Below are 27291 nucleotides of genomic sequence, written 5' to 3'. Positions count from 1 at the left end.
TTTCTCTGCATAATTTATTTCTAATTTCATACCTTTGTGGTTTGAGAAGCTGGTTGATACAATTTCAGTCCCTCTGAATTTACTGAGGATCTTTTTGTGGCCTAATATATGATCTATTCTTGAAAATGTTCCATGTGCACTTGAGAAGAAGGTGTATCCTACTGCTTTTGGGTGTAGAGTTCTGTAAATGTCTGTTAGGTCCATCTGTTCTTATGTGTTGTTCAGTGTCTCTGTCTCCTTACTTATTTTTTGTCTGTTTGATCTGACCTTTGGAGTGAGTGGTGTGTTGAAGTCTCCTAAAATGATGCATTGCATTCTGTTTCCTCCTTTAATTCTGTTAGTATTTGTTTCACATATTCCGGTGCTCCTATGTTGGGTACATAGCTATTTAGAATGGTTATATACTCTTGTTGGACTGACTGCTTTATCATTTTTATAACATCCTGTTTTGTCTCTTGTTACTTTCTTTTTTTTGAAGTCTATTTTATCTGATACAAGTACTGCAACTCCTGCTTTTTTTCTCCCTATTATTTGCATGAAATATCTTTTTCTATCTGTCCACTTTTAGTCTGTGTATGTCTTTGGTTTGAAGTGAGTCTCTTGCAGGCAGCATATAGATGGGTCTTGTTTTTTTATCCATTCTGTAACTCTACGTCTTTTGATTGGTACAATCAGACCATTTACATTTAGGGTGATTATTGATAGGTATGTACTTATTGCCATTGCAGGCTTTAGATTCATGGTTCCCAAAGATTCAAGGGCAGCTTCTTTATTACCTAACAGTCTAACTTAACTCACTTAGTACACTATTTCAAACACAATCTGTTCTTTTTTTCCTCCCTTCTTTTTTTTCTTCCTCCACTCTTTCTATATTAGGTGTCATATTCTGTACTCTTTGTCTATTCCTTGACTGACTGTGGGTAGTTGATTTGATTTTTCATTTGCTTAGTAATTAAGTGGTCTACTTCCTTTACTGTGGTTTTATTTTCTCTGGCAACAGCTATTTAGTCTTAGGAGCACTTCCATCTATAGCAGTCCCTCCAAAATACCCTGTAGAGATGTTTTGTGGGAGGTAAATTCCCTCAACGTTTGCTTATCTGGAAAGTATTTAATCCTTGCTTCAAAGTTAAATGATAATCTTGCCAGGTCGAGTATTCTGGATTTTAGGCCCTTCTGCTTCATTGCATTAAATACATCATGCCACTCCCTCTGGCCTGTAAGGTTTCTGCTGAGAAGTCTGATGAGAGCCTGTTGGATTTTCCTTTGTATGTGATCTTGTTTCTCTCTCTGGCTGGCTGGTTTTAATACTCTGTCCTGTCCTTCATCTTTGCCATTTTAATTATTACATGTCTTGGTGTTGTCTTCCTTGGGTCCCTTTTGTGGGAAGATCTGTGTACTTCCATGGCCTGGGAGACTATTTCCTTCCCCAGATTGAGGAGGTTTTGAGCAATTATTTCCTCAAAGACACTTTCTATCCCTTTCTCTCCTTTGTCTCTCTCTTCTTCTTCTGGTACCCCTGTAATGCAAATATTGTTCCATTTGGATTGGTCACACAGTTCTCTTAATAGGCTTTCATTCCTAGAGATCCTTTTTTCTTTCTGTGCCTCAGCTTCTTTGTATTCCTGTTCTCTAATTTCTATTTCATTTACTTTCTCCTCTACCTCATCTAATCTATTTTAAAATCCCTCCATTGTATGTTTCATTTCAGATACTCTGTTTTTCAAAGTTTCTGTCTCTTTCTTGAAATCCTCCCTGAGGTCTTGAATATTTTTCTGTAGATCCATGAGCATGTTTATGATTTTTATTTTGAAATCCTTTTCAGGAAGATTGTTGATTTCAGTTTCACTTGGCCCTCTTTCTGGTGTTTATGGGATTTTGGTTTGTTCCAGGTTCTTTTGCCATTTCATATTCCTAATGACTTTGTGTAAGTGGCACCCTCTAACGCCCAGAAGCTCTACTCTCTGGAGCTGCTGAGCCCCTGGAATGACAGCAGGGTTTGCAAGCATGTGGCACCAATGCCTGCCAGGACAAAAGAGCTCTTTCCTGCTTCTTGTCTGCATTTCCTGCCTCCACTGCCAGGGCCAGTGGGCTGAGCATGCAGGGAGGAACCTCTATGCTATGCCCTTTTAGCTGCCATAGGTGGGGCTGCCCTTCGGCTGGCCTGGTGCAGTGATGGGGGCAGCAAGTTTGCATACTGGTACCAGCTGGGAGGAAGGAGTAGCAAGCTGCGTATCGCATTTGGGGGCCTTGGTACTGCATTGCCAGCCAGGGGGATGGAGCACCTGAAGCTCCTGAAAGTTCCCAAACTGTTGGGCTAAGTGTGCCGGGACAACTTTGTCCACCTGTCCTTCCTCCTGAGCAGCAAGCTCTGTGTAATCCTTGCCCTTTTAGCAGCCCTCTCACTTTTGGGAAGTGTTTCAAAGTGCCTGCCTTTCTTTTGTCCCGGAGTGGCCAGTTGTGGGTACCTATTCTCCACAAGTGGCTCGAATCTCAGTCTCTTGAGTATTTTGCCTGTCTTTACTTTCCAACCCTTCTGATCTCCAGAGCACCAGGTAATGTGCATTCATGCTCCCACAGCAGATCTCTAGGTGTGGGTATTTAGCAGTCCTGGGCTTCTACTCCCTGCCCACTCTGTTTCTTTTCCTCCTGCTGGTGAACTGGGGTGCAGGGTGGGCTTGGATCCTGCCAGATCACAGCTTTTCTACTTTACCCTTTTCCATGAGGTCTTCTCTTTTCCCCAGATTTAGGCCTTCTGTTGCAGTCTTTTTTCCAGTTGCTCTTTCAGCATTTGTTGTATTTGCTGTATTTTTGTTGTATGTGATTTTGGGAGGAGATTTCTGCCTGACTTCTCATGCCGCCATCTTGTTTAATCCCTCCTCTTTAATGCTTTTTATAACACTAATTTTTTTTGTTTTGGTAAGAGCTTTTTTGAGATATATTCACATGCCATATAATTCAGCCATTTAAATTATTCAATTCAATGGTTTTTAGCATATTCACAGGGTTGTGCATCTATCACCTTGGTTCAATTTTAGAATGTTTCATCAACCCAAAAAGAAACGTTATACCCTTTAATGGTTCCCCCTTATTCTCTACCCTAAGCAACCAGTAATCTGCTTTCTATCTTTATGAGGTCTTAAATATTTTGGACATGTATATGCATAATCTGGACATTCCATATACATGTAATTGGTGTCTGGCAGCTACATCTGGGGAGGTCTCTCCCTGAGCACTAGATGACCCTCAATCTGTTTGGGGGATGCTTCTTAACTCTGATAGAGAAAGAATTCTGGAACAGGTTGGACAAGTATTAGGTAAGGAAGGAATTCATTAAAGCAAGAATAGTAGTGAATGGCACCTGCCCTGCAGGCAGCAGAGAGCAAGGAAGAACAGAGGGAGGAAAGAGAAGCTCATTGAATTCCTGCTTGTCATAAGGCAAATTCCTTGCCAACTCCTGAAAGCAGAGTCACCCGGCATCCAGTGTCCGCTTGAATCTGCAGAGCCTGGGAACTAAGCCCGCACCACCCCAGGATGTGGGGTTGCTGCAGAGCACTGGATGGAGTGAGATAATATTTTAAGAATTTGCCAAAGGCCAAGAAAGATTTTCAGGCAGGCTACTAAAGAGTATGATCGTATAGCTGCAATCCTGTCTGGCCACCCAGGTGACGGGAACTTGCAAACCCAAGTCAGAGATCAGTAGCCCTTCCCTACTTGTCTGAAATAGGAGAGAATGAAGTCCTGTGCTTAAGTCTAGAAAAGTGAATGAAATAGTGAAGTAACAAAGATGCTTACCACTGGGAAAGGGTCTCCTATTAATCTCCAAAGAGGCTTGGAAAAGCACAGAGGCAAAATGCAGTAAGTTGACCGGCAAGAAGTTTTTATTTAAGGCAAAGTACACATTCGAAGAACTGGGAGAACAGGCAACCTCAGAAAGGAGATGCACTTAAAGGCTTAGGATTCTGTCTTTTAAGGATTTCAAGAATGGGGCAAAGGACCAGCAGAGGGCAGGGTGGGTGCATAGGCTTGACATGTGGTCTCATGATGTCTACTTCCAATGAGAGACATTATGTCATTTTCCATAGTCTGTCCTCTAGATATTCTGTAAGATAAATTTAACATGAGGAATTTCTTGATCCTGTTCTTCTCCAAGATAGTGGTTACCCTTAAGCAGTGGGGACATACCATTTAGGACTGCTTGCTCTGCCTTAAGAGAGGGTAGGTTATTATCTGATTACCATAAAATATGTTAGGAATCTTACCTCCTAATTCCCTTGTTTGTAAAATGGAATCTTACCTTAAGGTGAAGTCCCTCGTGTTTTTACTATACTATTTATATCTTGGCATTTCATCCTAGGTGGGAAAAGTTAATCATGATGCTGGTCCCATGTCTCTGGTCTACCTTAGAATTATATAATGTATGGTCTTGGAGTCTGGCTTCTTTAACTTAGAATAATGTTTTCAAGGATCATCCATGCTGTAGCCTGTGTCAAGACTTCACTCCTTTTTATGGCTGAATAATTCCATTGTTTTATTGGTTGAATTGTGTCCCCTCAAAATTTGTATGTTGAAATCCCAACCCCTAATACTACCGAATGTGACTTTGTTTGGAACTAGGATCATTGCAGATATAATTAGTCTGCAGGAGATCATAGATGTATTTGAGATCATACTGGAATTGGTGGGCCCCTACTCCAGTATGATCAATATCTCTATAAAGAGGGGAAATTTGGACACAAGGACAGGGACTATGTGACCACGAAGAGAGAGAGAGAGAGGAGATGTGTCTACAGCCCAAGAACGCCAAGGCCTGCCCCCGAACCACCAGGAGCCAGGGAGGGGCCCGGAGCTGACTCGCCCTCATGACCTCGAAGGAACCAACCTGCTGGTGCCCTGGTCTTGGACTTCTGTCCTCCACGGCTCTGAGACAGTCAGTTTCGGTTTAAGCTGCCCAGTTGTGTTTCTTTACACAGCACCCCTAGCAAGCTAATACACATTATATGAATTTAGCACATTCTGTCTATTCATTCTTTAGTTGTTGGACATTTGAGGTGTTTCTATTTTTTGGTTATTATAAGTAATTCAGCTATAAACATGTGTGAACAAGTTTTTGTGTGGACATACGCTCTCATTCCTTTGGGGGTCATATGTACCCAGGTCTGAGATTACTGTGTTATGTGGTAACTCTAATGCGTAAACTTTTGAGGAACTGCCAGGCTGGTTTCCTGAGCACCTGCAGCATGTTACATTCCCACCAGCAGTATATGATGGTTCCAGTTTCTTCACCAACACCTGTTATTGTCTGCTTTTTTAATTGTAGTCATTCTAATGGGTTTGAAATATATCTTGTTATTGTTTTGATTTGCATTTCCCTGATGACTAGTGGTATTTAGCATCTTCTCATGTGTTTTTTGTCCTCTGTTTATCTTCTTCAGAGAAATGTCTATTCAGATCCTTTGCCCATTTTTTCATTGGGTTATCTTTTTATTATTGAGTTGTTAAGAGTTCTTTATGTATTCTAGATGCAACTCTCTTACCAGATATCTTTTTTGCAAATATTTTCCCACTATCTGTGGGTTTTCTTCACTTTTTTGATGTATTTTGTTGAAGTACAAAGCTTTTAATTTTGATGAAGTCTGATTTATCGATTGCTAATTAGTGTTTTATCCACATGTTTTGCCTCTACACTTGCCCTTCTGTAATCACTTTTCCAAGAGCATCCAAAGGTATCTTTTTTATTTTTAAGTGTAAAGCAAACCCTGCCAGGCCTCTGCATGCTGGAAAATGACAAAGATTACGAGGCCCTGCCTGATCTAGCCCTGCCCACCTCCTCAACATGATCTTCCATCTCCTCTCCTCTCTCTTGCTCAGAACGTTCCAGATATTCTGACCTTCTCTCTCTAAAGTCCTGCCTAGTTCCTGCGCAAGGGTCTTGTGCTTGCTGCTCCTTCCTAATACACTCCTTTCTGATTTGTGCTCAGCTGTTTAAGCTACGGCTATTTAAGTTCTGCATTCTGGACTCAGCTCAAATGTGATTTCCTCCAAGAAGTCTTACCTGATTGTCCTCTCTAATGTAGCAATTCCTCACCCATCCCAGTCACTCTTTATTACATCATGCTATTTCATTTTTGTCAATGGGACTCACATGAAGCTATTTTATTGACATATTTACTATCTGCCTTTCCCTGCTACCATCTAAGTCTGACAAGAGCAGTGACCTTCTCTGGCATGTTCACTGCTCAGTCGTAGATTGGGGAACAGTGCTTAGCATCTGGTAAGTAGTTAGGAAATATTAGTTGAAATACTGAGCAATGTAGAACAGAAGCAACTAGATAGGAAGTGTTGTAGCATGGCACCTCAGAACTGAAAGAAATCTTCAGAAACCTCAAGAAAACCTAAACCCCCCCTTTAGGTTTTATCAAGTCCCATTAGTATAGTACAGTTTACATAATTTTGAATACTGGGCTTCTGACAGGGTGGGACGGCCAAGTCCCTGGTTGTCATGTATCACTTACGGGCCCTAGAAAAATGCTTCTCAAATTTAAAAATGCAAACAAATTACCTGGGGGGTCTTGTTGAAGTCCAGACTCTGATTCTGTAGGTCTGTGATTCTGTGCTTCTATGGAGCTCCCAGGTGATGGCAATGCTGATGGTACGGTGCCCACACTTTGAGTGGCAAGGGTTGAGGGGGCAGGAGCACCTAAGTTCACATGTGATGATGTCACAACACCACCGTATGGAAGGTGACACCACAGTAAGGCTTCCATATTGAAGGAGGATGATCGCTCATTTCAGTGTGTGACGGGGTCAGATCATCAAGCAATACATCTCCCTAACCCCCATCCAAAGTTCCACTTCCTGCTACAAACGTATCTGTACCAGAACTTGAGCTGACAGAGAAGGCACCATTATATGGAAAGCCCACTGTGTCTTCACATCTCTCAAACCTTGGAATTTTCTCATATTGAATTGAGATGTCTTCTCTCATTTTGTGTGTTGAATGACACATACCTCCATGAGATTCAATTCTATTAACACGCATTGAGCACCTACTGGGTGCCTACCCTGCATTTTAGAGCTAGAGGTACAAAGACAAATAAACTGCATCCCTCTTTCCCCCAGGAGCCTTGTCTACTGATGGCAATAAGATGAGAAAACAAATATTCCAGGCATGATATCATGTGAATGTTTCCATAATGGAAGCATCCAGAACTTTGGGGGAGCTGAGGTATTTTATTTCCAGAGTGAAGTTGAGACTTATCAGTTCAGTGAAATGAGTGCTTCCTTCTTTTCTGGCTGACTGTTTGGCTGACACTGTTGCTTCACACATTACTGAGAACAGAGGGTGGGAGGGAGCACAGGAGGGGAGAGGGCAGGAGAGGCCTTTCCGAGTGTGTGAGGATGTGGACGCTGGCCCTTCATTTCATTTCCTAACAAGAGCACTGGAGAGATGTCTGAAGTGCTGTGGAGGCAGAGGAGGAGAGAACTGATCCTGCCTGGAATGTTCAAAAGAGACTTCACGGAGGGGAGGCGTGGGTTCGATCCTGAAAGAGGACCACAAGTCTGTCAGATGGACAAGAGGAAGTACACGCCGGGCCAAGAAGTGAGGAGATACTTAGTGTGTGTCCTGAACAATGAAGCTGGGTGTGACCTTAGTGTTGGTTGGGCTGCTGGGCGGTGAGGGGCTGGGGATGTGGCTGGGGCAGTGGGGAAGCCACGAAAGGCCATGGATACTGAGTTAGGACTTGTCCTCTAGGAAGCAGATATTGAAGGTGGAGAACAACATTCCATTCATTCACGCAAAGGGGCTCTGTGAGTTGAGAAAAATGAGAAGTTTAGTGTGGTTACAATGGGGTTGGCAAACTTTTTCTGAAAAGGGCCAGATAGGACTGTCAACATTTATATGGGCCATTCGATGTCTGTTGTATCTAATCAACTCCACCACCACAGATGAAAATGAACGGGTGTGGCTGTGTGCCAATAAAACTTTATGAATACTCCACCCTGAGTTTCTTATCATTTTCACATGTCACGAAATATTTTTCTGATTTTTTTTCAACGATTAGGAAATGTCAAAACCATTCTTTTGAGGTTAAGAGCAGTACAAAATCAGACTGCAGGGTCATATCTGGCCCCTGTGCTACAGTTTGCCAACCCTAAATGAGAACAAGGCAGGGAGAAGTTAACAGGAGTTAGGGAAAATCCTGGGACAGATTGTGACTAAGGAGTTTCAGCTTTATTCTGGGGCCAACAGGGAACCACTGGAGCACCTTAGTCTTTGGAAGCCCCTGCAGATGATTTACAAGTCTGTGCCACCCAAGAGGGATCCTACAAAACCTAAGAATGGATCTAAGTAACTGCACACACTCTGTAAAAGCTGTAGAAAAACTATTTACATACAGGAGGCTAATTAAACATTCTTTGCTTTCTCATTAAAACAGACCACACCCTCTCTGGGTTCTTGATTATGTTGTTCTAAGCACTTGGAAACAATGAATGGCATTTTCTTAATTACTCTAGGACAATTTTAATTAACACAAGTTACCCTTGCGTGTTTAGTCCAATTTATGAGGTTTTATCCTGTGGGCTTTATCCCATAAGCATGACTCAGGGTGGGAAGGTCTAATGCTCTGCCTCCTGGCAGCAGCAATACAATCATACCCAGTAGGAGGCTGGTAAATGTTTAACAACTTCCTGTCTCAGAAAAAAATGTGTGTACATACCTAAGTTTATTTTAATTTTCACCAATAAAAAAAATGTGTAGCACCCAGTTTATAAGTAATAACAACTTTCACAATACTTTTTATTGGAAATTCCACATAGCTAATTGATTCTTACAGAATGCTTTCATTGCTTTTTGCCAAACTCTTGTATTCATAGCCAATCAGTGTTTGCAATTCAACCACAATTTGACAAAAAAGATTATGAGTAAATGCTTGATTATTATCCACTTAAGCAAAGAACTTGCTCATGTCACTGACAAATGAGTGTAGTTCTGACATAAATGTTGCTCAACATTTTTTCTATGATAATGAATAAGACAAAAGTGCAGGCCTGAAGATGTATGCTGTGATTTCACTCCTGCGCCGGTGATGCAAGCAGTCTCTCGGCTGAATCATACCACCTTTTGCAAATATTGGAAAAATATTACCTCAAGTATTTTCACTGCTCACAATGTAACGGCTACAGGCATGGCACACTTCTAGTTTAATTTGCATTATTAACATTTTCTCCATCATTTTATTAAGTTTAGACAATAAAATGATAAAGCCTTGATTTTTAGCATTTGACAGTTTCCCTGGTGTAAATGCTCCTACAATGGATAATTTTAGTCTACCAGAATGTAGAGTTGGGAAGACGTGTGCAGTAGTATATCATCCTAGTAGTATTTCTACCAGAGAGATACAAGTGGCAGTTTGCAAAACTTCCGAAAATTTAACAGTCAGTTCTCTGGAATCAGCGGTAGCTCACTTCAGCACAGTATATATTCTACCTCATTTTTCTGGAACTGCCTCTTGCAGTTCAACAAGAGTGTCACCTATAGAAACTGCTTTGTTAAAACAAACAAATAAAAATGAACAGATGTCAAGTATCTTAATGTGAAGTTCAGCTATGAATTTGTCGGTTTGTCACCTAAATCTATCAACTTAAAATGACATTTTCAAAAATTAGCTTTAAATGTCATCGAAAATATGCTCATTCTCAAATGCCTAGGACCACTGATTAGATTCTCGGTAGCAACGTGGCCCTTGTGGAATTCTCCCTCTTGTGCCCAAACTGACATAAAACATGTGCTGTGGAACCAGGGGATGCCAGGACAGGAAGAAGCCTTTGAAATTAGTTAGTCCAGCTTCTTTCATTTTGCAAGTGAGCTGGGTCTAGAGGGGTTAATTTACTTATCTGCAGTCACAGAGAAGCGAAGCTGATATCAAAATCTAAGTTTTCATTTGTAGAATAGTTTCTGTGTGCTAATTTCCCCCCCTAAAGTGCTAAGTTGAGATCACTGGTAAATGAATTCAAAGTTCTCTCACTTTGGGGATAAATGGGTCCCTTTAGTAACATTGTTGGGGGAGAGCATCATTAAGCTATGGAAAAGAAACTTCTGATTATGCCTACATGTTCATATCACTCGGGGTGTTTTATTGGTTGCTGTTTTCCCCCCCTTTTTCATTACACCATTTTCCACAGTCCTTTTAAGGCACAGATCTGTCTTTTCCAAGAGTAATCATTTACAAATTAATACCAAGTGAAACTGGATAAGTCTTGTGTTAAACCGGCCAACCCTCAAGCAAATTTCAGAGCTAAGAACATATTTTACACCTTGATCAGAGAGTGAAAAATCTCAGGTTCTTGAGAACTACTGGAGGCATGAAATTCCTTTGGAAAATGGGCTATTGGCCACTGTCAATTGGCTGCTGAGAACTTCACTTTGAGAGGAGAGTTTCTTTCCTCTTCCCTGGAAATGACAAGTCTGCAACACCACATTTCTTTTAATTTTTCTTTCTTTTTAAAAAAAAATAATACAAGCTTACAACCTCTTATCTGAAACTCCCAGTGTGTGTGGAATTCAGAATTTTTCAGGTTTTAGAAAGGTAATATAGCACACATATCAGGTATTCCAAGTCACCTCCAGTGGGGTCTGCAGCAGTGTCCCATAATGAAGCACATTTATGTTTTTCAGGGAAATTCATATGAAGTGGGATAAACAAGACTATAAATAGCTTCATGTCAGTTATTTTCAGGTCAATTTTACCAATAAAAGTTATTTTTAAAACTTTAGATTTTCAGGGCTATTTCGATTTTAAAGTTCTGAAGTATAGGCCTATACTGGTGTCATTGGTATGTTCTCTTCGTGCATTAAACAGAAGCGTGTGCAATGTTTTCCTGATCCACAATCAACTTTAATTTTATTGTTATTTGTTGGAAACTATTCATTCTTATATTAATATTGGAGATGCCTTAGCTATGTCTTGCTCTGATCTTGCTTTAGTTCCTGGCTTTTGCATGGGGCAAGGTTTTTTGAGATTCTTACGGATGACTGGAGGAATCCCCAGCTTTAGTGTTCTAACACAGATGTCCTCTTTACACCAGTGGGCCTGGTGACAACTTGCTTCCCACCAGCCTCCTCATCCACTTGCATAACGCAGTGCAGCCCTGCAATTTAACTTCTGGGGCTACTAAAGGTCTCTGTACCTGAAAAGTTCTATTAAACCACAAGAAATAACAGGAGTTGCATATAAAGAGAATACAGAACTCCAAGCTAAACTTTGTTCACGTACAAGTCTTGATCAGTCTGATTAATGTACTAAATGCCAAGGAAAAACACTACTTTATCTTCTTAAATCCTCATAGCCTGATAGATTTTTAGTCCTCTAAAAATCAAGACTTGAAAAGTTATCTGTGATATTCTCCGATGTCAAGGAAGATAAAGAACAAAATAACCCCTTGTAGCTGGGAAACTAGTTAGGAGGGAACAGTATCTGCCTGTTGTAGGAGAGGATGCATTATTAATATAAGCAATATACACAGGACTTGACTTGTAGAAAGTTGCAAATAGAGGAAACTACCAAAGACCAACAAAAGGGTGAAAAAACATAAAGTGAAGATAGAAGCAAAGATGCTACAGTGTTTAAAGTTGTAACTTCCTGTCCAGTGCAGTAATAAAAGCTATCCACTAATACAGATATTTCAGAAAGCGAAATTTCATATGCAATGCTGTGAAAATACCAAAGGCCATACATAATGTCTGACCCAAGCTGCCATCTCATATAGCAAATTCTTACACGGGAGCTTAGACAAGATTGAGTGGTCCACTGTCCTGCAGCTTTAGGAGACTGCTTTGTCTGACATACTGAATTTCCAATGTCTCTCACACTTCCTTTTTCAGATGCACAAAAGGTTTTTGTAGTTTCTCTTCGTTTGTTACTGGCAGCTACAGAAACCATGCCACATGCCTGGTGTAGAATTATAGGGTGTGATTTTATTTGACTAGTGTATTCAGAACTTCTGGATTTTAAAAAATAACCATCAAAGTTTCCTTAAGAGCTGTTGCATGAAAATCTGAACTAATTGAAACTTTCTCCTGGACCAGTTGTATGAGATTTGCCCTGGTATTGTTGCCTGTTTCTCTGAGACCTACTGAAAAGCTCATTGTCCTGGTTCTGTCTTGCACCCCCCTCGATTCCCTCCACTTGCTACAGGAATTCCACCTCAGTGTGTTCAGTTATCTCCCCAGGGTGGGTCCTGGCCTAATACTCTAAAACTATTTTCAACTAACCAAGAATGGCCTGTATTTGTATAAGCTTAGGAAACACGACTGGGGCACTTACAGGGGGCCTGTAAGCACTCTGAAGCGCTTTGACTTCTCAGAGGGACTTGGGTTTGAATCCTTATTAGGTCATTCACTGTGTGCTCTTGGGCAAATTGTCCTCTCTGTAAAACAAAGAACCGTGTCTTCACCTGCCTCATAAGGTGGGGAGGACTAGGTGACTATACGCAAAGCACAGAAGCCATCGCTACACGGTCGTATCCTGTTATGGAGCCTCAAGCCCGCGGTGGGTGCTGCCTGGCTGGGCGCAGGAGTGAGTGGGTGGCGCGGTGCTGGCCCAGGGCGGAGCGCAGAGGCCTGTAGGGGGCGCTCTCCTCATGCGTTCTCCCTCTCCTGGATGGGCATTCCCTGCGATTTAGGGAGGACCCCAAAAAAGGTTCCAAGCCCGGGGTCGGGTCGGGTGGGGACCAGGGGGCTGGAGGCAGCTCGGCCCGGGAGGGTGTCCTGCACACTCTGCGGGCGCCTCGCAGATCCGGGGTGGGAGTCGGGGCCTAAGCCGTCGGGTGGAAGCTCCGATGCGGCGCCCGCAGACCGGCCCTGCCCGACGGGGCGCACCCTCGAGCCCCAGCGCGCGGCGCGGGGCCCGAACGCCGAGACAATGCGGCGCGCCGCGGCGGGCGAGGAGGTCGGCGGGCCGGGGCGCGCGCCGCCTTCCTTCCTTCCTGCGGGCTCGGCTTCTCGGCGGCGGCGGCGGCGGCGGCGGCGGCGAGCGCGCGGATTGGCGGCCTGGCCCTCCGCGCCGCCCCGCCCAGCGCGCGGCCCGCCCCCGCCCCCGGCTCGGACCCGCCCCTCTCCGCGGGAGTCGCTCGGGCCCGCGGCTGGGTGGCCGGCAGTTCCCGCCGGCTCTGCGCGTCCGCCTCGGGGCTCGCTCGCGAGGGCAGGCGGCGGCGGCGGAGCCTCAGGCGCGGCGGGCGACCGGCCGGGCCCGAGCTGCGCGGGGCTGCGCGCGGCCCCTGCTCCCGCCGCCGGGCCCCGCGGACTGCAGACCGCGTCCTGCGGCGGCTCCTGCGGGGCGGCCCGCGCCCGGCGCTTCCCTTTGTCCGCGGCCCGGGTGCGCTGCGGACGCGGCGCAGGCGGCGGCGTCCGAGCGGCGGGTCGGAGCCCGCGCGGCGGCTGAGGCGGCCGGCCGTCCGCGCGCCGAGGCGATGCCGGACCAGATCTCCGTGTCGGAATTCGTGGCCGAGACCCATGAGGACTACAAGGCGCCCACGGCCTCGAGCTTCACCACGCGCACGGCGCAGTGCCGGAACACGGTGGCGGCCATCGAGGAGGTGAGCGGCGCCGCCGGGCCTTGCCGGGCGGGCGGCAACGGCCCCAGGCGGCCCCGCGGCCCCACGCCCGGGCCGCCCGCCGCCGGCCCGCCCCGCCTCGGACCCCGCTCCCGCATCCCGGGAAAAGTTTCTTTTCCTCAAAATCGGGCGCGGCGGGGCTAACCCTGTCCGAAACGGAAGCCCTTTGTTCCGTGTGGTGGCTCCGGGGAGCTGGCCGACGGCTACCTTGGGCCTTTCTCAGAACGCCCGCCGCATCTTCCTCGCGGGGCCGGGGGCCGGGCGGCTCCCCCAGCGCGGCCAACTTCGGCCCGAAAGTCGGGGTGGGCGGCGAGCGGGGTCCTCTGCCCCCGCGGCGGCCGCGTCGTCGGCTCGCCCTCCTCGCCCGGCGCCCGCCTCCCAACTTGTTCCGGAGGTGCCGCCGCCCGCGGGGCCGCCGGGAGCCCCCAGCCCTCGCTGCGGCGCTCGCCCCCTCTGCGCGCCTCTCGGGCGGGGCCGAGGGAACCCGGGTGCCCAGGAGGGGTGCGCACACCTTAGCCAGGAAGGCCCGGCCGCGTTCGGCGCCGCGCCCGGGGGAGGAGTGCCCGACGGTGGTGGAGAGCCGGGCTGCCCCAGGGCCTCCGATAGCCGCCCCGGTTACGTGTGTCGCACCTGCCCCGACGCCTGATCCACGTCTCTCCCGTCGGCTTGGAAAAGGCCCGCCTCTAGCCCAGTGCTAAGGCTCGCGTCTCGCGCTAACGAGTAAGCCGTCCACCCCTGCGAGAGAGACTTGGGAACCAACAAGCTTGGGCCGACGGACACTTTGGGCGGCCAGGGCCACCGCTGATGCCGGTTTGGGGCAGCTTCTCACCTCTCTGCCCTTATTTTCCTCACCTACCAAACGGGACTGGTAATGCAGCCTTTCCAGGGTTGTTATGAGGGTCAGAGACGCAGTGTGTGAAGTGCCTGGCAGTCTCCTTGGCCCAGAATAGGTAACTGGTTTACAAGCCACATGTGTGCCAATATTGAATAGATGATTACGAATCTTTTGGCCAGAAGGTCAAGTTACAGCCTTAAAATGGGGTATTTTAGATGGTGACTGGGTCAGCATGAGTTGAAGGGAGGTCAGCAGAGAGCTCTGAATTAGGTGATGGCATTCAGTTTTTAACCCACTTGAACAAAGCATCTGCTGTTAGGAATTGCTTGGGAAAAAAAATTCAGAATGTTTCCCTTAATGGAGATTTTTTCTTTACAGACATAAACAGTCAATACTGGACTAAATCAAAAGTAACAGATTCAGCATTCTGAATGTTTTAAGCATAACTAGAGTAGCCTCCCATCCTCCCTTTTTCCTTTTTTTTTTTTTTTTTTGATGGATTAGAGCTATATGTAAACCTTCTGTAGTGCTTGTGTGATCGCACTTCCCTTAATTCTACTTCTATCAGCAAGGCTTAAAAATGACACCTTCAAACAAGGCAGATGGGGATCGCCGGAAGAAGTTTCTTCAGAAGTGCTGGTTGAAAAGCAAGAGGAAAATTTTCACAATGTTTTGAGAATATACCATTAATAATGTTTATGGAATGATTTCAACCAAAAAGATAGTTGAGAAAAGAAAAGCTTTGTACATGATGTTGTAAAAAGAAGCTTAATTGTGTTTAAATTTTGTTTTCTTTTCCTCACTGCAGTTTTTCAGTTAAATATTAACACTGGCAGATGTTGGAAAGCTACCCAAATAGAAACCTCTCTTAAAATTGGCATTCCCTTTCTCTGATTAATTTTAGTTTGCAGTGTATAATTCTGAGCCCTTTTTGTATGCTGTGCAGGAGATTACTCTAGAGCTCAGTTACTAAGCAGATAAAAAGACTGGATTTGGTCATTTTATTAAACCTGTAAGCTTGCTCCACTTTGCCATCTAAGCATAAGAAGTGGTTAAAGTCTCAAAAATGAAAAAGTTGAAATCATTACAGGTCTGTCTCACTTTAAGCAAGTCCAGTATTGATACCATGATGATTTGAACTTGAATTTATAAATAACTAAATTTGAAAGTTGTTCATGTTCTGAGAGGAATCACTGTGGATTCCTTTAAATAATGATTTTTTCCTGGGTGTTTCCATGTTCATTCCCATTACCAAATTTGTTCCATATATGGTTTTATTAGCCAGTGATGCCTGTGTATTTTGGGCTTATAAGAATTTACCTTTCTTACTAAAAGGAGACAGGAGAGTGGGTATTGTGACAGTTACTTTTTTAATAGAAGGAAATTAAACTTAAAATATGCAAGCTCTTGGTCCTATGTTTAAACAAATAAGTTATGATTTTGGTAAACTAATCTTAAACCTGCTAATCTTTGTTACCCTGTTATTTCCAATGTATCTTCTAAAAATTGTTTTACAACTGAGGTGTACTTTTGTGGGTCGGTACACCCGTAACTGGACTACTAATAGCTATTGGGTCCTTCCCCATGCTAGGAAGTTTGTTGTATTTATTCCTCATCTCTGCATTATGCGCTGGGAAATTAGTTAATTCTGAGTGATTAATTTGCTCAAGGTTATAGAGCTAGTTGAGCTGGAACTTGAACTTGGCTCCATGCTGTTTTCAGAAAAGAAGCTGCTTTCTTGTTACTTTTAATAATGCTGAATTTTCTAAATTAATTGTTTATCAGATAGACCTGGGTTCAAGTTCAGTCTCCACCACTTGCCAGTTTTGTGAACTTGGTGAGATACCCAATATTTTCTCATTTGGTGAGATACCCAATATTTCTCATACCCAATATTTTCTTCAGCTTTAAAGTCTGTGTAGCAATACCTCTCTTCTCAGAGGGCTGTGGAGAGAGTTTAATGAGGTAATACCTAGCAGGATGCACAGTGGGCAACTTGTTTAGTAAATGGTAACTGCTTAACAGATATTATAGTTAATCCATGGAAGTTGGTGAGGGCATTTGGTCCCCAAGATGGGATTTATATGGAGGACAGTGGTAGAAAGTGTGGGGGAAATGAATGAATGGTTGCATGGGTAAGTAAATGGAAAACTAGTATATATGTATTAACCCATGCTCCTTTTTTAAGCAGTTTGTTGTTTTGGCAACTGGTCAGCACATAGTCGTGTTTTAAAATTTTCACCTGGGTGAAATCACTTTCTTTGGGTGAAGTAATTCTGCACAATTTTAGTGATGTCTGGTGCCACAACTGGAATCTGCTTATTGTTTTTGGAAATAAAAAGTAGTTGTAGCATCAATTTGAAAAGTGAGCTTTCTTTCCCTTTTGGGGGAGGTTTTATTTCTGTCTCAGTTTCTATGAGTCTTGAGCACTTTTGAAATATTTTCAAAATAGGGAAAAAATTATACACGTAGTTGGAATATTCATATTTGTAATGAAATCCTCCTAAAAAAACACCATCCATTCTACCTTGCTTATTTGGCTTTGTTAAATATGTAGTTGTAAAAATAAATTTGATGTTTACTTTGAAGTATTAAAATTTAATCTCCTTCCTTCCAGGACATAATTCTGTGCTGTTGTCCTTGCTTACCTAGGAAATCTCATTGCTGTCACAAGTGCACGGGTAGAATGAGCATCTGGGCTGCACAGACTCCCAGGGGCCCTGCTGTCTTTGGGGCCAGATGTCCCTCCCAGCGGTTATTGTGGGAACTGGGCCTACGTGCCTTTTAGACAAGAAAGTGATTCTGAATCTTAGCCCTTTGTGAACTGTTTGAAAAACAACTGTTCCAGATTCCAGACTAACAGATTTTGGATCTGTTGTCAGAAGGACATCTTCTTGCCATGCATTTGTGTTTTTGGATCACCTTATTATGCTGTGTTCTGAAGAATTTATGTGTTGGCAGTTGAGTCATTTAAGGAGGAAATGGTCTTAATGTGAGTCCTCCTTCCCCTTCAATTTCTCTCTTGTGATTGAAAGTACTAATGCTCCTACTGGTGGTTCCAGACCCTGTTATTTTTTCAGTACTCATTGATCCTGCTGTGTGCTATGTGATGGGAAAAGAATACCAAGAGGAACACGTTCTCTTTGAAAGAACCTAGAGCTTAGTGGGAGAAAACGACATCCTACAAAAAAATGAGTGTGATAAATCAACGTGAGGGCTGTGACTACAGGATTGTCCAGAATCATGATGCCCAGGGCTGAGAGTGGCCAGGTGTGCCTGGGGCTCTGTTAGGAGAGGCTTGTATGGTGATGTGCTATTGAGTCGTGAAGTTGGGGTAGTCATCTGTGGGTTACCACATGCTTTAGTCACTAAGGTGTCTTCAGTATGGTCTTCTGTTCCTGCTTCTGGTAAATGTTGGTGCATTCCTGAGGTGGGGGCCAGTCAGTCCTCTGATGGGATTTTCATGACCACCCAATCCACAGAGGGCTGCTCAGGCCAAGAATTTGGAGTATTCCTTGATTCTTCTCTTACACTCTACATTTCTAGGCACTGGTACCTTTCTTCAATGGAGCATGTACATTCTAGACCTGCACTGTCCAATGTGAAAGCCAGTGTCCAATTAAAAATCCAGTTTTTCAGCTACACTAGCCACATTTCAAGTGCCCGAGAGTCACATGTGTATTGGACTGTGTAGACAGACTTCTTTATTGCAGAAACTTCTGTTGGACAATGTGTTTTAGACTCTTGCAACTCAAGGGTCCACTGACCTGTAGCATTGGCATCACATGGGAGCTTGTTAGAAATGCAGAATCTCAGATCTCACCTCAGAATCTACATTTTAATAATATGTATGCACATTGTATGCAAAGCACTGTTTTAGACTTTGAACCCTGGCTGCACAGTAGAATCACTTGGAGGGGCAGGGGTGGGGTTGTATAACAGAGATGCCTGACCTATTCCTTGAAATTCAGACTTAATTGGTGTGAGTGGGGCCTAGAGCATTGGCATTTTTTAAAGCTGCCAAATGGTGTTGATGATCACTGCAGTAAACATAATTATGTAATGTAATGTTAGGTAGGAAACTGAAAGTAGCTTTGGAGATTGGGAAAGAAGTCAGAAAGGCCTCCCCTAAGAGGTGACATTAGTGCAGAGCCCGGAATGCCAAGAAGAAGCCAGCCAGGGAAGAGCTGGAATCCGAGAACAGCAAGTGAAAAGGCCCTGTGATGTGAGTGGGCTCGGGGCATTTGAAGACGGTGGTGTTGGAGGAGAGAAGTGGGTGAGAGAGAGAAGGATGAGGGGGACAGAACCAGGTCCTGGGACGGAGTAGATTTCATTTAATGTGCTGTATAGATATTGGAGGGTTTGAGTGGGGAGTAACATTATTTGATTCACATTTTAAAGATTTCCTGGTGGTGGTTCCAGGGAGTGTAGGCTAGCGGGACATGACAGGAAAGAGGGAGATGGGTTGAAGCCGGGGGAATCCTATGGCAGTCAGGCAGGCAAGAGAGTCTTGGACTAGGGGTAGCATTGGGAGTGATGGAGGTCTGATTGAGGTCCATTGTCCTGATGGATTGTGTACGCGGGGATGAGGTGGTCAGAACAGAGCTCCTGTGTCCATGAAGGCTGTAGCCATCCCCAGTTCCTTCCAGCTGCCTGGAATGGATTTCCCCATGTCCCCGTGGTGAGGCTGACACTCCCAGGTGCTCCTTAGTGTCGGTATCAAGGCCGGCTGTGTGCTGCTCAGTACCGCTTGTTAAAGAACTTGTGTTGGGACCAATATATATTTTGTTTTATGGCACACTCCACTTGGCGGCATTTAAGCATAGCTGTGCAGACTGGGGCAGAGGGGTATGTTCACCTCTCTTAGGCAGATGATGGCAGGTGCCATTTTCTTGGCTTTGTCGGATGCCTGGGGTACGGTCCCTAAGTCAGCTCCCTAAACATCTCTACTCTTTCCCTACTAAAACGAGGCGTTTGTTGACTCACCTAGTCAGCCTCGCAACAGGAACCTGGCTTCTTTGCTTACACTCTTCTGTGTCACATGGGTTTAAAGTGATTGCCAGGCCCTTCCAGGTACTTTTGTACTGTCATTTTATTATGTCAACAATGTGGAATAAATGGGCCATTGACTAGAGCTGGGATACTTGGGCTGTGTTTTTGTTTCTATTTGGTTGCATTGAGTTAATTCATAAATGTGTATCAGACACCTGCCAATATGTTGTCACTGTCAGGTGCCGGGCATGTAAGAGTGGACAGGGATAGTTCCTTCCCTGTAAATCACCCATGTTCTCATCTTGAGTGCAATCGTACTTTATCCTCTTTGCCTTTTTTTGGGCCATGAACCTCTCTGACAGTCTGGGGAAGGTGGTGGACTTCTCAGAATGATGTTTTAATGCATCAAATAAAATACATAGGATTTCAAAGGGTACCAAATATATTGAAATACAGTTAGCAAATACCTGTGTCATACTATTATGCTTCTTTACTAAAGTATTAAATATCAAGATTTGGTAGTGAATCTAATAAATACTTCAATTTTGAAGTACTGATAAATGTGAGACATTTCTTAACTCTAAACTTATATTAATGTATCTATTGGAGTCACAGCTACTGCTAATACACTCAAGGTGTGTTGCTTATATTCATTGAAGAAAATGCTAAATTTCAGTTAGGGGCTAATGAAATACAAATTTATTCCCACTCCCCACACCCCATATCCAAGTTAACGGACCTTCTATATTCAGACTTAGAATTCCAGGTAAGATTATTTTAGTTAACCTTTTTTTGGAGTGAGCAATTGACTCTGTAACAATGCTGTTTAAACAGCCTTTATAATTTTTATCCTGTCATTGTCATGAATTGGTTCTTAGAGTCTAGCTGAGAAGAGTTACACTCTAAGTCAGTGTTACAAATATCAAGCAGTAAAGGTATTTAGAGAAACTGGGGGTGACAGGTGAAGCTGTCAGTTGTGATTTGACAGCTATAGTGCACTCTGCATTTTTTCAAGGTCAGGGCTTGGCAGTTTCTCACATGGTCCCATGGGTTAGTTCATACACTTATGCATACCTTAGAGTTCTGCAAAACTGTGAATGACATCTTACAAGTCCTGTAGTTAGGACCCTGAGCTGGGCTGCCCTGCAGGCCACTTCTATTTTTACCTTTCTTGTTTTCCTAGCATGTCATACACAGTCCTTGACTCCGTAGCAATAATAGATTTGTAGGTGCCTTCTGCTCAGCGTTTTAAGGGAGACTTGAGTCTGTTGTTTGGGGTGAGGTTACCTATTTGAAATGGCACGGTTGTTGCAGGAGTGTGTTTGAGATATCCCCAGATTAGTTAAGTGTTAACTGTAGTCACTATTGTTTTTTTTCTCTTTTCTTTCTAGCATTTATTGGGTGCTTACTGTGTGCTAGGCATACTTTAAGTTCTTTACATGTATTAAATATTAATTATTACAAAACCTCTGTAACATCACAGAGCTAGGAAACTGTGGAGCTGGGGTTCAAACTCATGGACTTTGACATGGGAGTCTGCTCTTTTAGCAGCCAACAGCCTCTGTAGAGGCTGAGCCAGGAAAGGCCTGCCACGCAGTTGCCTCTGTGAGCAGGTCCCTCTTGCAGTTAGTTTTAGTAGAATGCATCTGTTGTATTTCTTGAATGAATGCTTCTGGGAAATCCTTGCTACTACTCTGTTCCCTCTCTGTCTCCTCTGTCCTTATTGCTGCAGAAATGGTTCCTCTTTATTCTCTTCACTGATCTCTCTGCTGACATGCCCACCCTGTAGAGCTGAGTGGCCTGGGGCATGGCGCACACCCTGGCAGGAGGCTTGCCCTGCTACCGGTATTATTAATGATGTCATCTTTCCACTCGATGCTGAAGATGGCTTTGTCTGTAAGATTTTATACACAAATGCTGTCAACAGAATCGGGTGGCTGATGAGGACAGTTCCCTCTAATGATGAATTCCCTTGTCTTTAGGAATCTAGCCAGGTGATCAGGATTTTGGGGCCTCTCCCTAGCTTCCCTGAAGAAATGACATTATTTTATTTCTTTTTTAACATAAACGACAACAATGGCTGATGTTTCTTTGAGCCTTAATTCTCTGTGAAGGACTGCACTGTGTTGTAAATTGTGTATTGAATCCTGTCACCTCTCCTATGAGGTAGGCCCTGTGGTTATCTTGTATAATAGAAGCAGCTGAGGCATCCTGGTACAACACTGCAGATCTCTCTTCCCACAACCAGCAGTTGATAGAACCAGGAATGCTGATCTGCTGAGATTAGCCCTCATTTCCTTGGGGGTCTATTTCGTGTTTGTCCTTGAATGAGCCACCTGACCCTGACCCTCTCCTGCTGGGTCTCTTGAGGTTGATCCTTGCTGACCTTCTGCAGGCCAGGCCCTGTTGTTGCTGACCTAGAGAATGTGCGCTCGCCCAGCTGGGTCATCACACGCTCACCCCCAGGGAGGTACTCAGTGTTTGAGGTGTTTAGTGATCTTAATTGCCCTAAGTGAGTTAAAAGGATGTACCTGGCCCCCAGCACCAAGGGACTGAACACATACTGTCACAGCAGCGTGTAAGGCTGGGAGCCACACAGGCAGGGATCAGATCCACACAGTGTTCCTGCTTGGTCAGCACATCTCTTTTCTGCAGGGTGGCCACTGAAGGGTGACTCACGGGTGGCATGTCTAGGCAGACTGGAGCCGAGGAGACAGCACCCTGGTGCCAGTTAGAGGATTTCGGGGAGATTCTGAAAGGAAGGGGAAATGTTAAGTCCTTGTACTGTATTTACTCCCAATGGCAGGGACCTGCTGCTAAGCAGCTCTCGGACCTGGGGCAGGTGGTCGGTCTCACTGGCCCTGCCTCAGCGGTCTCGTTTATAAGTGTAGGGGTGGGTGAGATGAAGGGCAGGGCCTTCCTTTCCGGCTTTAATGTTCTGCGTCTAGGACGTCTGCAGCGCGATCCACCTGCCTCTTGCCATTCTTTCCCTCTTCTATTTCCTCTACTTAATCTTTCTGTTGAACGTTCGTATCCATACTTCTTGAGAAGTTAGAGGTAAAAATAAACTTCACCTCTTCCGTTCCCCTCTTTAAAGATTCCCTCCTGCCACATATCACTGGTGTCAACAGAGTAGTCGGCCATTGAGCTGGAATCTCATCGGGTGTGTTGCTAGCTTAAGTTTGGAACAGGCGGGTGGTGTCGTCCATCTCTGGCTCACCTGGCAGCAGCTTTTACTGTCTTTGCTGTGCATGTTGGTCTCTTGAATGTTTCTCTGCTGTGCCTTGCTCCTCTGGTGGAAAGCAGGTTGTATTCCTCATCACAGAGTTTTGTGATCATTAAATAATCTGGACTGTTGAACTTGAAGTCAGTACCGATTTCCTGCTACCAGGGTTCTGATAGCTTTGCTTTGGGTTTTGTGGGGCCAGTATTCTTGCCAGGGGGAGATGTGCTCCCTTTAGGAAGCCCCACAGGTGTGGTTGTGTTGACATGGTGAAGTGGAAAAAGCACTGGCTGGGGCATTAGGAGAGCTGATTCTTATTCTGATCTGGTGTCGGCTTTGCTGTATGGCCTCGGGTTAAGTCACCATCCTGAATGTTTGGTCTCAAAATGAGGTTTTGGACTCATTAATCTCTGAGTTACCCTCTCCCATCTGAAAAATCACATGGTTCTTTGTGTCACATATATTGGATTTGAAAAGACTCTGAAGTAAATGGTGGGAATGAAAATGAGGAAGGAAGGGCTAATTTGTAGTCCTGAAAGAAAGTGTAGGTTCTGAATTATATCCTCTAGTTGGGGGGGGGGGGGGAAGGAAACTTTTCTGTGGCTTTCTGAGGCACTTTTTTTTTGTGGTTGCTTTTTAAAAAAAAATTGAAATACAATTCACATACCAAAAAATTCACCCCTTTAAACTAATTCAGTGATTTTTTAGTTTATTCACAAAGTTGTGCAGCCATCCCCACCATCCAATTCCAGAAAATTTCATCACCTCAAAAAGAAACTCCATCCCCGTAACTAGTCACCCTTCATTCCCCTTCCCTAGCCCCTGACAACTTCTAATTTACTTTGTCTCTGTGGATCTGCCTAGTCTAGACATTTCATATAATGCGATTTATAAAATGGAATCATATGCTATGTGGCCCTTTATGTCTGGCTTCTTTCACTTGGCTGTTTTCAAGGTTCGTCCAAGTTATATGAATCCGTACTTCATTCCTTTTTCTGGCCAATTAGTATTCCATTGTTTGAATATATGACATTTTGTTTATCCATTCATCAGGTGAACGAACATTTAGGTTGTTTTTGGCTATTATGAATAATGCTGCTGTGATTATTCTTGTGCAGGTTTTTGAATGAACATATTTTTTCTTGGATATATACACCAAGGCATGGAATTTCTGGGTGATAACAGTAACTCTCTTTAACTTTTGAGGACCTGCCAGATTGTTGTCTAAAGAGACTGCATCATTTTACATTCCCACTAGCAGTGTATAGGGTTCCAACTTTTCCATGTAATTGTCAACACTTGTTTTTGTCTGCCTTTTTAATTATAGCCATTCTAGTGTGAAGTGGTATTTCATGGGCTTGATTTGCATTTCCCTGATGGATGACTAATGGTGTTAAGCACTGTTTCATGTACCTATGGCCGTTTATATATCTTGTTTGGAGAATACCTCTTCAAATTCTTTGCCCATTTTTATATTGAGTTGTCTTGTTGAATTATAAGAGTACCTCATATATTTTAGACTCTAGATTCAACAAGTATATATATGGTTTGCAAATATTTCCCCCCCATTTTATGGATTGTCTTTTCACCCACTTGATGATGTCCTTTGAAGCACAGAAGTTTTTAATTTTGATAAAGTCCTTAATATCTATTTTTCCTTTGGTTGCTTATGCTTTTGATGTCATATGTAAGAAACTATTGCCTAATATAAGGTCACAAACACATGTACCTGTATTTTCTTACAGTTTTATAGTTTTAGCCCTTCCTTTGATGTCCTTGATCCATTTTGAGTTAGTTTTGTATATAGTGTGAGATAGGGATCCAACTTCATTCTTTTGCATATGACTGTCCACTTGTCCCAACACCATTTGTTGAAAAGACTGTTATTTCCCTGTTGAATTCTCTTGGCACCCTTTCTGAAAATCAGTTGATCCTTAATGTATGGGTGTATTTCTGGACTCTCAATTATATTCAGATTGATCTTTATGTCTATCTTTTATGTTAGTACCACACAATCTTGATTCCTGTAGGTTTTATGGTAATTTCTGAAAGCAGGAAGTGTGAATCCTACACTTGTTTTTGTTATTTTCCAAAATTGTTTTGGCTGTTTAGGGTCCCTTACATTGTCCTGTGAATTTTAGGGTTAATTTGTCGATTTCTGCCAAAAAGCCAGTTGAGATTTTAATGGGGATTGCATTGAATCTGCAGATCAGTTTGGGGAGTATGGACGTATTAACAATCCATCTCAACATCTTCCAATCTATTAGCTTGGGATATTTTTCCACTCATTTAAATCTTTAATTTCTTTTAACAATGTTTTACAGTTTTGTTTAGGTCTCACATTTTGTTAAGTTTATTCCTAAGTATTTTATTCTTTTTGATGCCATTATAAACGAAATTGTCATCTTAATTTCATTTCTGGGTTATTCATTGAGAATCTATAGAAATACAATTAATTTTTTGTATGTTGATCTTACATCCTGAAATCTTGCTGAACTTTTTTATTAGCTGTAATAGTTGTGTGTGTGTGTGTGTGTGTGTGTGTGCATTCCTTAGGATTTTCTATGTACAAAATCATGCAATCTGCAAATAGAGATAGTTTTATTTTTTCCTTTTATTTATTTTTATTGCCTGGTTGCTAGATTAGTTCTTCATCATCTTTAAATGCTCAAAAGAGTTGCACAGAATAGGGGAGCTAACTATGGAGTGACTGACTGCTATTAAGGAAACAGTTTGCACAGCTGAGATACATAGTCTGCCTTGTTCCTTCTCTTTTGGGCTCAGTATACGGAGAAAAGAGTTTACCTGCTTGGTCAGGTTGCAAAGTAAGTTAGTGGAAATGTCACTTGAATTGGTAAGGGGGTTTCAAGATTATTCAGCCAGGGTGTTCTGAAGTCACCTGGGAGTTCATGCCAGGCCTCATCTGTCTCTGCAGTGGTGAACTCTGAACAACCTATTGTTTTTGCTGGTTAATGTGGCCTTTTGGTTGCTTCTTTCTGTAAGCATCTCCTTGATTTGTTCACCTTGGAGACCACTCACTTAACAAAAGGTCATTGAGGTTCCTGGTTTTCTTCTTTGTAAATTCTGTTTGTTTTTCTTATTTGGCAAATGGAATGGGGTGTGCTTACTATTTGAGCTGTTGGGCTGTCAGAACCTGTAGCTTTTCTTTGTCTTGGTTGTAGCCTGCCAGGTCTCAGGCTTTTGATGTGGAAGAGAGACAGTTGGCTGCTTTGTGCAGGGCTGACCCGCGGGAGGGTCGGGAGCTGGGCACGCGGCTCTTGTCTTCGTCGTCGTCCTGCTCTGTCTCTTCCCTGCTTCTGCTTCTGTCTTTTCCTCAGGGACTGGGTTGCTTATGCTGCAACCCAGGCAGCATCCAAAGCTTCAAACTCTCAGCTCCTTTATTTTCCTACCTTCTCTCTTCCCTCCCCCGCAACCTCTGTATATTTCCAGACCCTTGGGGCCATGTATTTTCTTTTTAAAAGAGGATATTTCAGGCAGAGGACTCAGGAGGGAAGCTTTAATTTGGGATTTCTGGCGGACACCTTCCTTCCAACATCTCTAAAGTCACTGGTAAGCTGCTGCTTTGGTGATGGCATTTAAAGTTGGCCTCCTTTCCTATCGTCCTGCTGACCCTCAGGTTTCCAGAACTGGGTTTATTGTTCTGTCTTTTAAAAATAATTTATCATCTTCTTTAGCACTGTGGAAGGAGCTTAATTTTTGAAGCACACAGCTTTCTTCTTTATGGTCAGAGCAAAGTAAAAGGAGGTTTGATTGATCTGATGACAAATTGCTTTAGTCATAGCTAATAGGAAATCTCTTAAGGGCTCCTGTTTTTATTTGCTCTTTTAATTTATGAACCTCCTTGCATTTGCATCCCTCAAGCATCCATGCACATAGCCAGTGAAGCTTGACGTAGCACATTCTGGGCTTTCTTTCTGCCCTAAGATGCCGTGAGCTGTTACAGGGTTCTAACACTTTGTTAGATTTTGGGTTGAATTAGGGAGTAGCAGTGTTGGCAAATGAGTGTTTCAGAAAGTTTGTTATTGTTTTTTCAAAGGAAAATCAATTATTCGGGTGAATAACAGAAACAGCAGAGAACAGTGTTCAATGAACAGCATTCAATGGCTGAGGCCGGTGGAATAGAAGAAAAGAGAGAATTAGACTCTCTCAGAAATGTGGGTTCGCTCCTCCCCCAGGAATCCGGCTGGGTCTCATGATGCCACTGCAGAGCACATTTAAGCAGAAATAGTCCAAATCAGTGCCCTCTGCCCTGGTGGGCAGGGAAGCATGTAATCCATTGAGGAGAGTTTGCATGAAAATAATTTTTGAGTTTTGCCATGTAATTTTGATTTCATTCCACTGAGAAAATTAACTTATGTGGAATGACTCCTTCCTTTGGTGTTGGCCCAGATGATACACGTGGCATGTCTTTCAGGTTGGGGTTTGGGCCATGGCAGAATGGTGTAGGAATCTGTTTCTGAGACATGCAGACTTATGTGAGGACAGCCCTTGTCCTTTAAACATCTGCTGTTGAGGAGTGTGAGGCAAGGGAGAGTTAGCCATGTGGTTTCCTGCCTGACCTCAGAGTACTTTGGCATTTCCTTTGGGGTGAGGGAGCTTCAAAATC

At 43.7% G+C, this 27291-nt stretch overlaps 1 protein-coding gene across 5 annotated transcripts in view; it reads left to right on the top strand.

Annotated features, from left to right (window-relative positions):
* Positions 1-13145: 13145 nt before the first annotated feature.
* ASAP2 (ArfGAP with SH3 domain, ankyrin repeat and PH domain 2) overlaps positions 13146-27291 on the top strand; it is a 161526-nt gene continuing 147380 nt past the window's right edge. For 4 of the 5 annotated variants that reach the window (XM_073216811.1, XM_073216824.1, XM_073216818.1 and 1 more), the window contains exon 1: positions 13146-13596. In XM_073216811.1, the coding sequence (XP_073072912.1) occupies positions 13471-13596 (126 nt within the window). In that variant the 5' untranslated portion in view covers positions 13146-13470. The remainder of the gene's footprint in view (positions 13597-27291) is intronic. The other variant, XM_073216807.1, reaches the window with a different exon arrangement.

The sequence above is a fragment of the Manis javanica genome, chromosome 1 (assembly GCF_040802235.1).
Source record: "Manis javanica isolate MJ-LG chromosome 1, MJ_LKY, whole genome shotgun sequence".
Taxonomy (NCBI): domain Eukaryota; kingdom Metazoa; phylum Chordata; class Mammalia; order Pholidota; family Manidae; genus Manis; species Manis javanica.
Note: the sequence above shows the minus strand (reverse complement) of the source record. Positions and strands in the feature narration are given on the sequence as shown.